Source organism: Aethalodelphis obliquidens, unplaced genomic scaffold (assembly GCF_003676395.1).
Source record: "Aethalodelphis obliquidens isolate GAN/ISIS:26980383/991018 unplaced genomic scaffold, ASM367639v1 scaffold38, whole genome shotgun sequence".
In the NCBI taxonomy this organism is placed as follows: Eukaryota; Metazoa; Chordata; class Mammalia; order Artiodactyla; family Delphinidae; genus Aethalodelphis; species Aethalodelphis obliquidens.
The window spans coordinates 18,310,914-18,323,013 of NW_020837982.1; the positions used below are offsets into that span (position 1 = coordinate 18,310,914).

General features: G+C 63.5%; 1 protein-coding gene across 1 annotated transcript in view; it reads right to left on the reverse strand.

The window, feature by feature from the left end:
• Positions 1 to 12,100, reverse strand: part of MYO15A (myosin XVA) — a 52,778-nt gene that overhangs the window by 19,638 nt on the left and 21,040 nt on the right. Inside the window, exons 20-44 of the mRNA XM_027131251.1 lie at positions 11,987 to 12,032; positions 11,727 to 11,851; positions 10,575 to 10,692; positions 10,077 to 10,252; positions 9,484 to 9,568; positions 8,800 to 8,832; positions 8,600 to 8,681; positions 8,392 to 8,522; positions 7,876 to 7,971; positions 7,215 to 7,450; positions 5,692 to 5,873; positions 5,353 to 5,425; positions 4,968 to 5,156; positions 4,645 to 4,757; positions 4,393 to 4,487; positions 3,773 to 3,893; positions 3,506 to 3,573; positions 3,356 to 3,433; positions 3,018 to 3,198; positions 2,794 to 2,926; positions 2,363 to 2,468; positions 2,151 to 2,223; positions 997 to 1,118; positions 762 to 821; positions 248 to 323 (exon numbers count right to left, since the gene is read on the reverse strand). Of these exons, the coding sequence (XP_026987052.1) occupies positions 248 to 323; positions 762 to 821; positions 997 to 1,118; positions 2,151 to 2,223; positions 2,363 to 2,468; positions 2,794 to 2,926; positions 3,018 to 3,198; positions 3,356 to 3,433; positions 3,506 to 3,573; positions 3,773 to 3,893; positions 4,393 to 4,487; positions 4,645 to 4,757; positions 4,968 to 5,156; positions 5,353 to 5,425; positions 5,692 to 5,873; positions 7,215 to 7,450; positions 7,876 to 7,971; positions 8,392 to 8,522; positions 8,600 to 8,681; positions 8,800 to 8,832; positions 9,484 to 9,568; positions 10,077 to 10,252; positions 10,575 to 10,692; positions 11,727 to 11,851; positions 11,987 to 12,032 (2,798 nt within the window). The remainder of the gene's footprint in view (positions 1 to 247; positions 324 to 761; positions 822 to 996; positions 1,119 to 2,150; positions 2,224 to 2,362; positions 2,469 to 2,793; positions 2,927 to 3,017; positions 3,199 to 3,355; positions 3,434 to 3,505; positions 3,574 to 3,772; positions 3,894 to 4,392; positions 4,488 to 4,644; positions 4,758 to 4,967; positions 5,157 to 5,352; positions 5,426 to 5,691; positions 5,874 to 7,214; positions 7,451 to 7,875; positions 7,972 to 8,391; positions 8,523 to 8,599; positions 8,682 to 8,799; positions 8,833 to 9,483; positions 9,569 to 10,076; positions 10,253 to 10,574; positions 10,693 to 11,726; positions 11,852 to 11,986; positions 12,033 to 12,100) is intronic.

Genomic DNA, 12,100 nt, shown 5'->3' on the forward strand with positions numbered 1-12,100 from the left:
CATGGGGGGAGGCTGACCCTCAGCAAGGAGGTGTCAGTCTGTTGTGTTCCCAGTGTCCATACTGGGAAACTGATGTCCACAGACAGACAGGGACAGCCAAGGCCACAGCCGGTCAGGCAGAGCCCAACCCAGACCTGCGGCCGGGCCGTGGGAGAGGCCAAGAGCAGAGCGGAGAGGGTTGGCGGGGGTGGGGTGTCTAGCTGGCTGCCCCGTCGACCTCCTTCCCTCCCCCTGGCCCCCACGGTACCAAACAGGGCTTTCATCTGGAGCCTCTCCTCCGCAGAGATGCGCAGGCAGGCCTCGGAGAACGTGTCGTGCAGGATCTGTGGGATGAGTGTGACACCGGCGGCCCGTGGGACTCCCCCACCCGGGAGCCCACGCTGGACCGTTTTAGGACGACTGGGAATGTGGCAGGGGTGCCTTTACGCAACAGTGGGGTCATCTGTGTAAATCAGATCCCACTCCCGAGGATGCTCTCCCTTCTCCTCACCTCCACCCTCCCCAAGCCCTAGTTTCCTCATCTGTATGGTGGGGCTTGGGTTGGACCCCAGGCCCCGTGCAGCTCAGACCTGCTGTGAGTCTGGTTAGGTGGGACTGTGGGCTCTTCAACCCTGTCTACAGTGGGGGTCTCGGCAGAACAGCTTCCCCTCCTCACTGTAGTCGAGGACCCCAAATCCAAGGAGGAGGATTTGCAGACGGCTAGGCTATGCACCCCCTGCCCTGCTGAGTACACGGGGCATTTAGGGAGGAGAGGCCCTCACCTGGCGGAACAGCAGGTCCAGCTGCACAGGGTGGCTGTAGCTGTCCTTGGGGTAGAACACCTGTGGGAGCAGCGTTTCCGTGAGGACCTTCTGGAGGCCCCTCCCCCGCTGCAGCCCCACTCGCTCTGCACCAGCCCTGCTCTGACCCTGACCCTGGCTCAGCTCCGCCCTGACCCGGTCTCCCGCCCGCCTCGGGCCCCTCTGCCCCCATCCAGCCCCAGCCGGGCTCCAACACCTCTTTGCGCAGGAAGATCTTCCAGGGGGCATGCTGGTAGCCGTAGAAATCGGGGCTGAGGAGGCGGTGCAACCGCGTCTGCACGGGGTCCTCGGCCGGCTCCAGGGACCGTGAGGCCAGCACTGCAGGGGCGGAAGCGGGCTGGGGCAGAGAGGCCTCCTGGCCCGTGGCGTACACACACCTGATCACGCGGGCACACGTGCACACTCACACAGCCCAGCCCTCCTCCCCGCACATGGAGACCCGGCGCCCGCAGGCCCAGCCAGGGGCCGGGGGCCTGGGAGCAGGAGAGACAGGCCGCTGCCTGGAGGCCAGGCCCCGGCAGGTGTGGGCGGAACAGACAGTTCAGAAGGACAGAGCTCTCAGTGCCGGGAGCTGGGGTGGAAATAACACCAGTGACTTAGGAAAGTCTGGGGGCTGGTCTGTGAGGGGCGTTCGGTCTGGGCGGTCGGGCAGACCTCTCTGAGGAGGTGACACTTGAGACCTGAATGTGGAGGAGGTGCTGAGCACGCAAAGATCTTCCTGGAAGAGCATTCTAGGCGGAGGGAACAGCAAGGACAAAGGCCCTGAGGCAGGAGTGAGCTTAGTGTGTGCCAGAAACAGTGAGGAACAGAGTGTCTGAGGGGGGAGCGGGAGGAGATGGGATCGGGAAGGTGGGCAGGTCATGCTGCGTCACATGGGCCACAGTGAGGAGTCTGGAGTTTATCCCAGGAGCCACTGGAGCGCTGTTGACAGGCGTGACGTGAACCGACTGATCTCTGTTAAGAGGGCTGTGGCTGCCGTGAGGCAGGAGATGCAGAGGTTAGGGCTCCAGCCGGGAGGCCTGGGTTTCTATCCCTGATCTGATACTGTTGAGCTGTGTGATCGTGGGCAAGTCACTTAACCTCTCTGGGCCTGTCTCCCCACCTGTAACATCTAGAGGCACAAATGGTACTGTGTTGAAGGGTCTTAGTGAGGATTTAGTGAAGCCAGAGTGGGCTGGGACTGAAATCAGTGTTAAGTGTTGATGCAATTACACAAACGTCCACACTGTGGGTCCACACGGGCCCAGGGACACGGACACACGTGCCACCGTCACGCAGACCAAGTCTCACCTGTGTTCACACTTGGACACCTGCCCTCGGGCCCCTCCCTCCCTCCCTCCTGGCCCTCACCTGGAGTGGGCCCCACGGATGGCCTTGGTGTGCTGGTCACTGGCTTCACCAGGGCTACGGCCTCTCTGGGGACCTGTCCCTGCCCCAAAGACAGCGCTCAGGGGGGAGCAGCAAGGCCACAGCTTATAGGGGCCAGCTGGTTTCTGAGGCTCCCCCAGAGGCCCCACTTTGTCCTTTGCTCCACCTGGGCCCAGCCAGACCCTGCCCCTCACCTGGGTGCCAGGGGCTGCCGCTGCATGGCTCATCTGCGCCCTCAGGATCATCAGGGCCTCCTCGTGGGGGTCCGGCCGCTTCACGAACACCCTCCCGCCGTCCTTCCTGGTGGGTGGGACACTGAGTCTCCTCTTCCCAGCCACATAACTCTACAATAGGGAACTTTTTCCTCCACCCCCATCACTATAAACGAGAACCCAGAGAGGACCAGAGACGGGTGTGGGGACACACAGCACACCCTAGAGAGCGGTCCTGGCCTCCCTCTGCCCGGGTGGCTCATCTGGACCACCTGTGTGAACACACTCACTCCCTAAAAGTTGCTGGGCGGGGGGGCTGCGAACCCAGCAGATGGGCACATGGGTGGTGGCTGAGCAGGCCTGTGGGGAGGCCGCCGTCCGGATGGCTGGAGGGCTGGGGAGGCCAGGCTGACCTGAAGGCTTCGGGCCGGCCTCCCCGGGGCGGCTGCTGGTGTTGCCTGACGATGTCCTTGATCTGCTGCGTGGGCTGCGGGAAGTGCTCCGAGTTGAGGGTCGAGGACCGGACCAGCTCTAGGCTGGGCGAAGCTGCGGCAGGGGCACGGGGGCACAGGTGAGAGTGCCCTCCCAGCCCCGCCCTGGGAAGTGGGAGGCCCCCCGGCCGGGAGAGCACACTCACTGGATTCTGGAGGCGCCCGGTCCTGAGCTAGAATGGGGACAGCCACGGGCTTGGTGGGCGGCCTCGGGGCCTTGACCAGAGGAGCGGGAGCCACAGGCTTTGGAGCGCAGCGCAAGAGCACGGGCTTGGCCGGGAGTCCGGTGCCTACGAACTTCGGCCGGGCCTCTGGCGCTATGGGTTTCTGTGGAGAGCAGGGTGTGGGGTGGACTTCCCGGGACACATCAGTCTGCTCTCAGGGACCCCACATCTGCCCAAGAGGGGTTGAGGGGGCTCCTGGCTCAGAGAGGTGCAGCGATGCCCCAGGGCACCACAGCACTCACCTGGGGAACCAGACTCACCTCTGGGGGCGATGGCCTTGGGCTGGGACTCAGGGGCTGCTGCTGGAGCGCCATGGCCTGCAGGGTCATCTCCCGGGCCTGGGGAGAGTAGTGGTGGTGAGCGGGCAGGCCCAGGCTCCGCCCCCCGCAGCCCCCAAGCCCGGCACTCACCAGCAGCACAGCCTGCTTGCGGATGAAGGCCTGCTGCAGGGCCAACGTGGAGGCGTCCAGGCCTGGAACTGCAGGGGGGCCGTGTCAGGGGACGTGGATCCAGAGGCTTGGGAGATGGGGGGGATTCCCTACTGTGCCTGCCCCTCCTCCGCCGGCTCAACCTCTCCCCACGGCCGAGGCTGCCTCTGTTCTAGGGCCAGAGCAGCCCTGAGAACCGAGGGGCTCCACCCTGCCCGACCCTGGAACCGACCGGGGGCAGCCACTGACTTAGCTTTGGCCTTGGCTCTGGAGGTCTCCGGGGGCCGCCTTTGCTGCCGCTACCGCCATCTCCACCAGTCTGGCCTCCCCCTTTCATGCGGTAGGCAATGGCTGTTGGCTTCTCCAGGTCCTGGGAGCGGGGGCAGGTGGCTCAAGTGGCTGCCCCAGCGCCGTACTCCCCAGCTTCCAAGGCAACAGGCACCTGACACCGCCACCGCCTGTGTCCTGGGGGCCTCCCGCTGGCCAGCATCTGCTGTGTGCCCGCCCTCTGCCCACACGGCACCCCGGTCAGGCCTCCGGCAACCTTGCGAGCCCCAACCCACCCCTTTCACAGGGGAGCAAACTGAGGCTCAAAGGGGCTGCGCCTGTTCAGGGCTTCACGTTATGCCTTGGAGGGGCTCCTGGGAGTTCCCAGAGTGAGCAAGGGTGCCCGGGGGCCCGCTCCCAGTGTGTCCCGGACCCCCAGCTGTGGGTCCTTCCGAGCACCTCTAGCTGTAAGGACACCCTCATCCTTTGCTTGACCCCCAGCAGAGCTCCAGAGAGGACACGCCACCCCAGACCCTGGCTGAGAGAGCCTCCTGTGTGCACACGCCGTGCTGGGGTCTGCAAACGCCCTGCTGCGTCCCTACCGCGTCCCCGTAGGACAGCACGGGGTCGAAGAGGCTATCCAGGTAGCAGTCCAGTCCTTTGTGGGCCACAGCGGGCTCCCCGAGGCTGTCCGAGTCTGGCGGGGTTGGGGGACACAAAAGTCAAGTCCTTTTCTCCTGCTGATGACCACGCCCGGCTCCCAGGCTCCCCCCCCCCACCAGAGACAGCAGCCACTGCTGGTCGACCTTGGTGGGTCGCTGTCCCTCTCTGGGCCTCAGTCTCCCCATTTGTACCGTCCTCGTTGTGGCTGCAGTACCCATCGGAGTTGGCCACGACGGGCACGTGCCCCAGGGGCTGGGGCCTAGCGGGCGCGTCCTCGTCCGAGTCCCAGCTGTTTCCAAACACCCTGTGGGGATGGAGAACACACAGCAGCTGACCCCCCAGAGACCCAGAGCCCTCCCAGAACCCCCGTTCTCTCCTGTGCCCTGGAACTGGCTGACTCTCTCCCTTTAAAGGCAGGGCCCTTTGGCGAGCCTCGAAGCTTAAGTTCAGAACGCAGTCCCCCACCGCCAGCATCCAGGAGGGGGAGCCTTGTGCTAGGAGAGGCCATCTCTACCTGGGACCTCCCCTGCCAGCCGTGGGCCCCTCTGCACCCACGATGAAGTAGGCTTTCTGTCGCGGGAACTCCCTGAGTAGCTCGAGGTCCGACACCAGGTCCAACACGTAGTCGTGGCCGGCCAGCTCTGCCCACTGGACCCCCTTCTTCCTAGCCACCGTCCAGCCCCGCCAGCCGTCGGTCAGCCCCCTGGAGACAGCACGCGAAGGGCTGGGAGTAAGGGACAGAGCCGAGAGGTACCACCGGGGGAGACCCTGGGATGGGAGCCAGACACCACTCATGGCCGGAGTGGACCCTCCGGGGCTGGGGGCCTGGCCTCTCGTCCCTCCCCTCCTCCTTCCGAGGTGCACAGGGGTGCACTGGGTGGGGCATTCCAGGAGCCCACCTGTGCCTCAGAATGTCTCCAGCCACCTCTTCCCCCGTACTCCAGGAGTGCACCGGGCAGGAGAACTGGTCACCTGGGCGGCAGCGGGTGCAGGGCTCAGCCCGGAGCGTCTGCGGGCCAGTCCTGCGGCTCCCGTGCTCTCGTCCTGGACCCTGAATTTGCATCTCACGGCCCTGGCTCCCCTCCCTGCTTCCAGGTCCAGCCGCCATGTGCCCACACACACTGACCTCTCTCCAGGGCTACATCCCGCAGGCCCCTCCCCAGCGCCTCCTAAGCCCAGGCTACTGGCGCCTGCTGACTCCGGCTGCCCCTCCGTGGGGCAGGGAGAGGGCAGCTCACCGTTGAAGCAGCCCACGTCCAGCGCCATTCCGGCCTTCTCCTGGGTTGCTTTCCACTCGAGCTGGGTCAGAGGGAAGGTGCGGGCAGCGCCAGAGCCCTGCTGTTGAGCCTGGCCCATGGCCTGCATGAGGCGATGTTGACACACAGCCTGGAAGCCATTCCGCCCATAGTCAGACACAAACCTGATGGGTGGGAGTTGGCGCGAGGTGAGGAGGGACCTGAGGCTGGCTGGCAGTGGGGGAAGGCCCCGAGCCTAGTCAGGGGGCCCAGGCCGGCCCAGAGCTCTGAGAGTGGTCTACAAATGATCTCGGGCAGCCCGGAGTTCCTGGGCTAAGCGGAAAGCGTCCAGGCCAGAGGTCCAAGGACGGCCAAAGCGGTTCCAGGTTGGCCCACCTAAGCTCGTTGGAGCAAAATGTCACTGCCAGGGTCGGGGCTGCAGGGGGTGTGGGCAAAGACCTGGCCTCTGGGCACTCCCTCTGTTCCCTCACCAGGCCACCCCGGGCGGTCATCGGCCCTCTCTGAGCCTGCTTCCAAGTTCAGAGACGGCCGTGAGGGTTCAACCTGACCCAGGACCAACCAGCCTGATCCCTGGCAGTGGCGGGCACTCCTTGTGCCGGGCTCCCTGCCCCCTCCCCACCGCTGGCAGCCTGGCCAAGAGCACCAGAGGAGCAGGTAGACAGCGGCTGCCAGAGGGAAGCTAGAGCCGTGCCCACGGGAAGCCCAGAAGGCAGGTAGTGGCCCTGCCCCCGGCACAGATTCCCAGGGCCGGCCAAAGGAGCTGCCCCTACTGTACACGGCTCTGGGGAGCTCTGCACGCTCTGTAGTTCACAGTTACCCTGTGAGGTGGGTCCTGTTACCATCCCCAATTTCCAGATAAGGAAAGAGGCTCAGAGACGGGCAGTGACTTGGCCCCGGTCACACAGCAACTAAGTGTCAGAACTACGCTGCTGCCCAGGGCCTGCTTGAGCTCCTTCCCTTGCAAATCATTCATATCACCCAGCACAGTGACAGCAACATCACCATCAGCTCATCAAGACCAGGATGCTGACGACGGCTACACGCACACAGCAGGCTACACTTACCGTGGGCCTGGGTCTGTTCTAAGCACTTCACACGTGTTTGCACATTTAAGCCTCACACAGCCTACTACGGAGGTACTCTTATCAGCCCCGTTTTATAGGAGAGGAAACAGGCTCAGAGAGATTAAGTAACTTGCCCAAGGTCACACAGGTCATACGCGGCTGAGCTGGGATTTGAACACAGACTGTCGCAGTCTATACTCCTAACCATACCGCTACACCCCGCCCCCCAAGATGTGAGAGGTCAGCGCCTCTCTTCCAAATTCCCCGCACCCTGGGCTGGCTACCTCCGAGTTCCAGAAGCCCTGTATCCCGCCTCACCCAACTTCCGCCCTCTGCAGTGAAGCCCCGGGCCAGCCCCCAAGCCTGAGCTTCCAAGGACCGAGCCTCCCTCCTGGCCCAGCCTGACCCGGCGTCCGCCCCGGGCCCCCCAGCTCCACTCACTTGAGCAGGTACTTGTCGAGGCGCGGGGAAGGCGCAAAGCCGCTGAGGCAGGCGGCCAGCAGGAGCCAGCCCCGCTCAGCGTTGTGGGCACTGGGGTTCCGCCACACCTGGTTGGCCAGCTGCGCCAGGATCTCATCCCGCAGCTCGGGCACCGCCAGCCCTTTCTGCACGATGTAGTTCCCGAAGACGTGGTCCTGGGCTCCGTGCAGCTGGGGGTCGCCCATGAAACGCAGGATCTGGCCACAAACAGACTCTCCTGGGCTTCTCGGAGGGCTGTTCCCGCCAGGTCCCCACCCCCACCCCACATCCCTCTCGTGTCCTTCCCATGTCCCCCTGCCCATATGAAAGCCCCCCATGTTACAGTGTAATAGCCATACCCTGGGCCAGGTGACCCAGCCTTTGGGAAAAAATCAAGATTCTCCTGCTCACGAACCTTCTATAGCCCCAGCCCCTCCCCGCACCCCCGCCCTCCAGGAGGCCCCTCACCTCCTGCACATTCCACGCCCCAGAAGGTACTTTCTAACATGCATATCCGACCACATCCCTCCCAGGCTCATGGCTTGGGCTAGTAGAGGGTCCAGGAGGGCAGGGCGAGGGGCCTCGCCGTCTGGCCTCGGGGACAGGGGCTATGAATTCGAAGGTGGTCTAGGCAGACCCGTACCAGCTTGAAGATGCCCACGGCCTCTGCATGATGCTCCGCCGGCAGCCGTGTGAGGGGCGTCCTCAGGGGCGCTGCCAGCATCCCGAAGGCAGGTTCCTGGGGGCACAGGGCAGGCACGTGGGCACAGAGCTGGGACAGACGGACGCGTTTGGGGCACACCAGCCTGGGAAACACAGGTCCCCAGCGTGCAGACGGGTAACCGGCTTGCAGAGGGGCAGACACCAGCATCTCGGTGACAGAGCCCCCACGAGGCCCCCTCGGAGGGCAGGAAATGAGGAGCAGGGACGATGCGCCATGGATCCACCGCTCGCTACGTTTCTGAAATGTTTCCAAGCAGCCACCTCCCGAGCCCCCGAGGGCCCTCCACCGCTATCCAGGGCCCCCGGAGACCCCGGCCTCCGCCTGACACAGACCCAGCCACTGAAAGGCTCATCCCTGATCCCACAGCGGGTGGCCAGGAGCCAGCCCCAGCCTGAGGACAGTGCCAGCTCTAACTGGGCCTCTGCCAGCCCTCACCTTGAAGTGGCACCGGACAAACTTGGCCATGGGGTAGTTGTTGATGTCCAGGGGCAGCGTGACCCGGGGCTCAGCCTGAAGCCGGGGAGTCCGCACAGGGGCCACCCGGGGCATCTGGCCCGGCCTGAGGCCTGTGGACAGAGGAGGCCGTGAGGGGCCTGGTCCCCTCGCGCACCCGCTCCCACCACACCGCCTGGCGCCGATGTACCTGCCACTGCTCGCAAGAGCCCAGCCAGCTCCCCCGGGACCTCCAGGTGCCCCACAGCCACCACCTGTCGCTTGCTCAGCTCCTGGGGGGACGGCACAGGGTGAGGAAACAGGCCTGCTGCTCCCCCACCTGCCGGCCTCCCTTCCTGTCCCCTGCGGCCACCTGGACCCCGCACCCACCTCCTGCCCCCGTAGCTGCACCTCCGCCACCCAGAGCCTCCACTCCGCCCTCGGCTGCAGGAGAGCAGATGGTCAGGGTGGGCAGCGGCGGGCAGAGGCGACGGCCCCAGGCCCACCTCACAGACGGGGGTGGGCAGAGGCACGGCCAGAGAAACGGGGTGTGGGAAAAGACAGCGAGAGAGACACAGGCAGAAGGCACAGAGTGACATTGTGGGAAGGAGAGATGCACAGGATTTCTGGGAAGTACCGGAGAGACGTGTGACAGGGCCCCTCCCCGGCGCCCACAGAACCTCCAGTAAAGGCGCAGCTCCTCGGGGCTTTGGGGTTATGTCTGTCTGTCTGGCAGTGGGTTATACAACAATAGGCCGAGACGGCACGAATGCGAGAGCACCACCAGAGCCGGTGCTGTTCAGGTCGCCAGATTCTAATCAGGCCCGGTTACTGGGGCCCCTGCTGTGAGCCCCGCACTAGCCACACCCTTCCCATGCAGCCTCTCATTCAACTCCCTGCACATCCCCAACGGGTGGGTGGGGAGATCGCGGCTACAGAGGGCCCAGCGGGGATTCGAACCCAAGCCCGCCCCGGCAAAGTCTCCGCCTGGGGGCCAAGTGCTTCCTCCCCGTTCCTGCTGCCCCACCCCCACCCCCGGAGCCCGACGGGGCAGGCTGGCTCCTGGGAGGAGGGCGAGGGGCAGGCCTGCAGCACCTTGAGGTGACGCTGGTGGCTTGTACACGTGTGCACCAGGGCCCGGAACTTCACCAGACGCCTCCTCATCTGCTGATACCGCTGCCTGGGGGTGCGGAGGAAAGAAGGGTCTGGGTAGGGGGGTTTCGGGGCAGGGGTCATGAGTGACCAAGGGGCAGAGATGCCCACACCCGCCTTGCTTGGGTATCAGTGCCCACACTTCACTCCGGGGCCTCTGCACAAAGGGAAACAATCTCGGAGAGGGGCAGTGACCTGGCCAAGGTCACACGACAACCTGAGTGGCAGGACCTGGATTAAACCGTCTGGACCACGTACCTCCAATCAGGTTGTAGTCCCAGGATATGGGACATGACGGGGAGGGGAGGGCCCTCTTGGCTGGAGGGATTCCCACCCACCAGTCACAAGGACCAGGGGGTGGGAGGGAAGGACATCCAAAAGCAGAGACACAGAGAGTCTGATCACCCTTCCTGCAGAGGCCCTACTCTCAGCTTGCATGCCTCCAGGAACAGGGAGCTCACTACCCAAGTTCAGGCTCGGCCTTCCCAGAGCCTGGCCGTTGGACTCCAGGGAGTCCTGCCCTCTCTGGGCCACACCTGGCCAGGTAGCCACGGGCCCGGCTCTGCAGCAAGATGATCTTGCGGCGCAGGGAGCGGAAACGCCGCTGAATGAAGAAGCCGCGGAGGCAGCGCTGCAGCGTGAGGGCTGCCCGGTTCAGGACGTGCTCCCGCATGCCCTCCAGCAGCTGGTGCAGGTGCTCCTTCAGGAACAGCTGAGGGCAGGAGGCAAGGACTGAGGCAGGGGAAGGCCATGTGACTGCCTGGAGGCCCCTCCCTCTCCAGAAGCCCATGGAGGCAGACAGACAAGGCAGCCCTGGAGTAGGCTGGAGGATGTGCTGGGTCTGGAGAGGCGGGGGAAGGCGGGCTGGTGAATTAGGCAGTGGGGACGGCCGGGAAAAGTCCGGAGGTAGGATAAGGATCCATTTACCAGCCCGACTGGATGGCCTCTGGGACAGTAGCCTGCAGCCTGAGTGCTTCTGAGCCCACAGGCTCCAGCCGTGGGGCACCCAGGGGCTGAGTGCCGGTAGGACTCACCTTGCTGACGCCGACGCGGTACATGTTTGGCGTGACCGTGCACAGGCGGCTCAGCACGGACACACACATGTCCCCACTGGCTGGCAGGTTGCGCTGGAGGGACACTAGACAGCGGTACCTGCAGGGCCCAAACCCAGCGTGGGTCTATGGGACCCACCCGGTCAGCCCCCGTCTCCCGGAAGCCCGAGTCCCAGCAGTGCCTCTACTCATAGTGTCTTCTAACCAGAAAAGGGCTTTCTGTCCTCAAGACTCTGCTGAGGTGGCACAGTGGTTAAGAATCCACCTGCCAATACAGGGGACATGGGTTCGATCCCTGGTCCGGGAAGATCCCACGTGCCGCGGAGCAACTAAGTCCATGCGCCACAACTACTGAAGCCCGCGCGCCTAAAGCCCGTGCTCCGCACCACAATGAGAAGTCCATGCTCTGCAATGAAGGGTAGCCCCACTCACCGTAACTAGAGAAAGCCCACGCGCAGCAATGAAGACCCAACACCAAAGATACCACCAAAGATACCACCAAAGATAAATAAATAAGTAAATAAGTAAAATTAAATAGAATAAAAGAGGCCTTAAAAGTAAGCTCAGGGCTTCCCTGGTGGTGCAGTGGTTGGGAGTCCGCCTGCCGATGCAGGGGACACGGGTTCGTGCCCCGGTCCGGGAAGATCCCACATGCCGCAGAGCGGGTGGGCCCATGAACCATGGCCGCTGAGCCTGCGCGTCCGGAGCCTGTGCTCCGCAGCGGGAAAGGCCACAACAGTGAGAGGCCCGCGTACCGCAAAAAAAAAAAAAAAAAAAAAAAAAGTAAACTCAGAAATTATGAAAATTAAAAAAAAAAAAATCCTGAGCAACCCTAAAACTGTAAGAAATTGTTTCAGTAGAATAAGGTGATTTACCGCCATCTGCTGGAAACTTGTCAAAATGACTATTAAAATTACTACTCTTTAGAATCCACACACACAGAATAAAGCTATGAAAAAATACAAAACAGTGAATACATGTTCCACGTAACAGCTGGCACGTGCTGGTCTCGTGTACTGCATAATCTGAGCAACACTGCGTGGCAAGCCCTATTCATCCTGGGTTGCGTAATCCTGGGGCCACGGTGGGCTGGGAAGGGGTCTCTGGAGCTCAGAACCACCCTGACCGAGGTACCTGTCGATGAACGCCTGGAAGGGCAGCCGCACCGGAAAGCCCTCCTTGCGGATCCGCACAGTCTCCAGCACCCCCGAATAGCGTAGCTGGGCCATCACCACATCTGGCTCAAAGAGGCCTGGCTCCTGGGGGAAGGCTCAGATAGGGAGCCTGCACACCGGCCCAACAGATGGAGGGCCAGAGAGGCAAAGCCACTCACCCAGGGTCACACAGCATGGGGAGAGGACTTGGCTCCCCCAGGGACCTCAACCATCACATACCTTCTTGTGGTTGGGCTTCAGGCACCTGACGAACAAGGGGTTACACCTGGGCAGGGGCGGGAGGAGGGCAGTGTGAGGCCCCAGAGAAGGAGGGTGCTTACCCCTGAGGGTCAC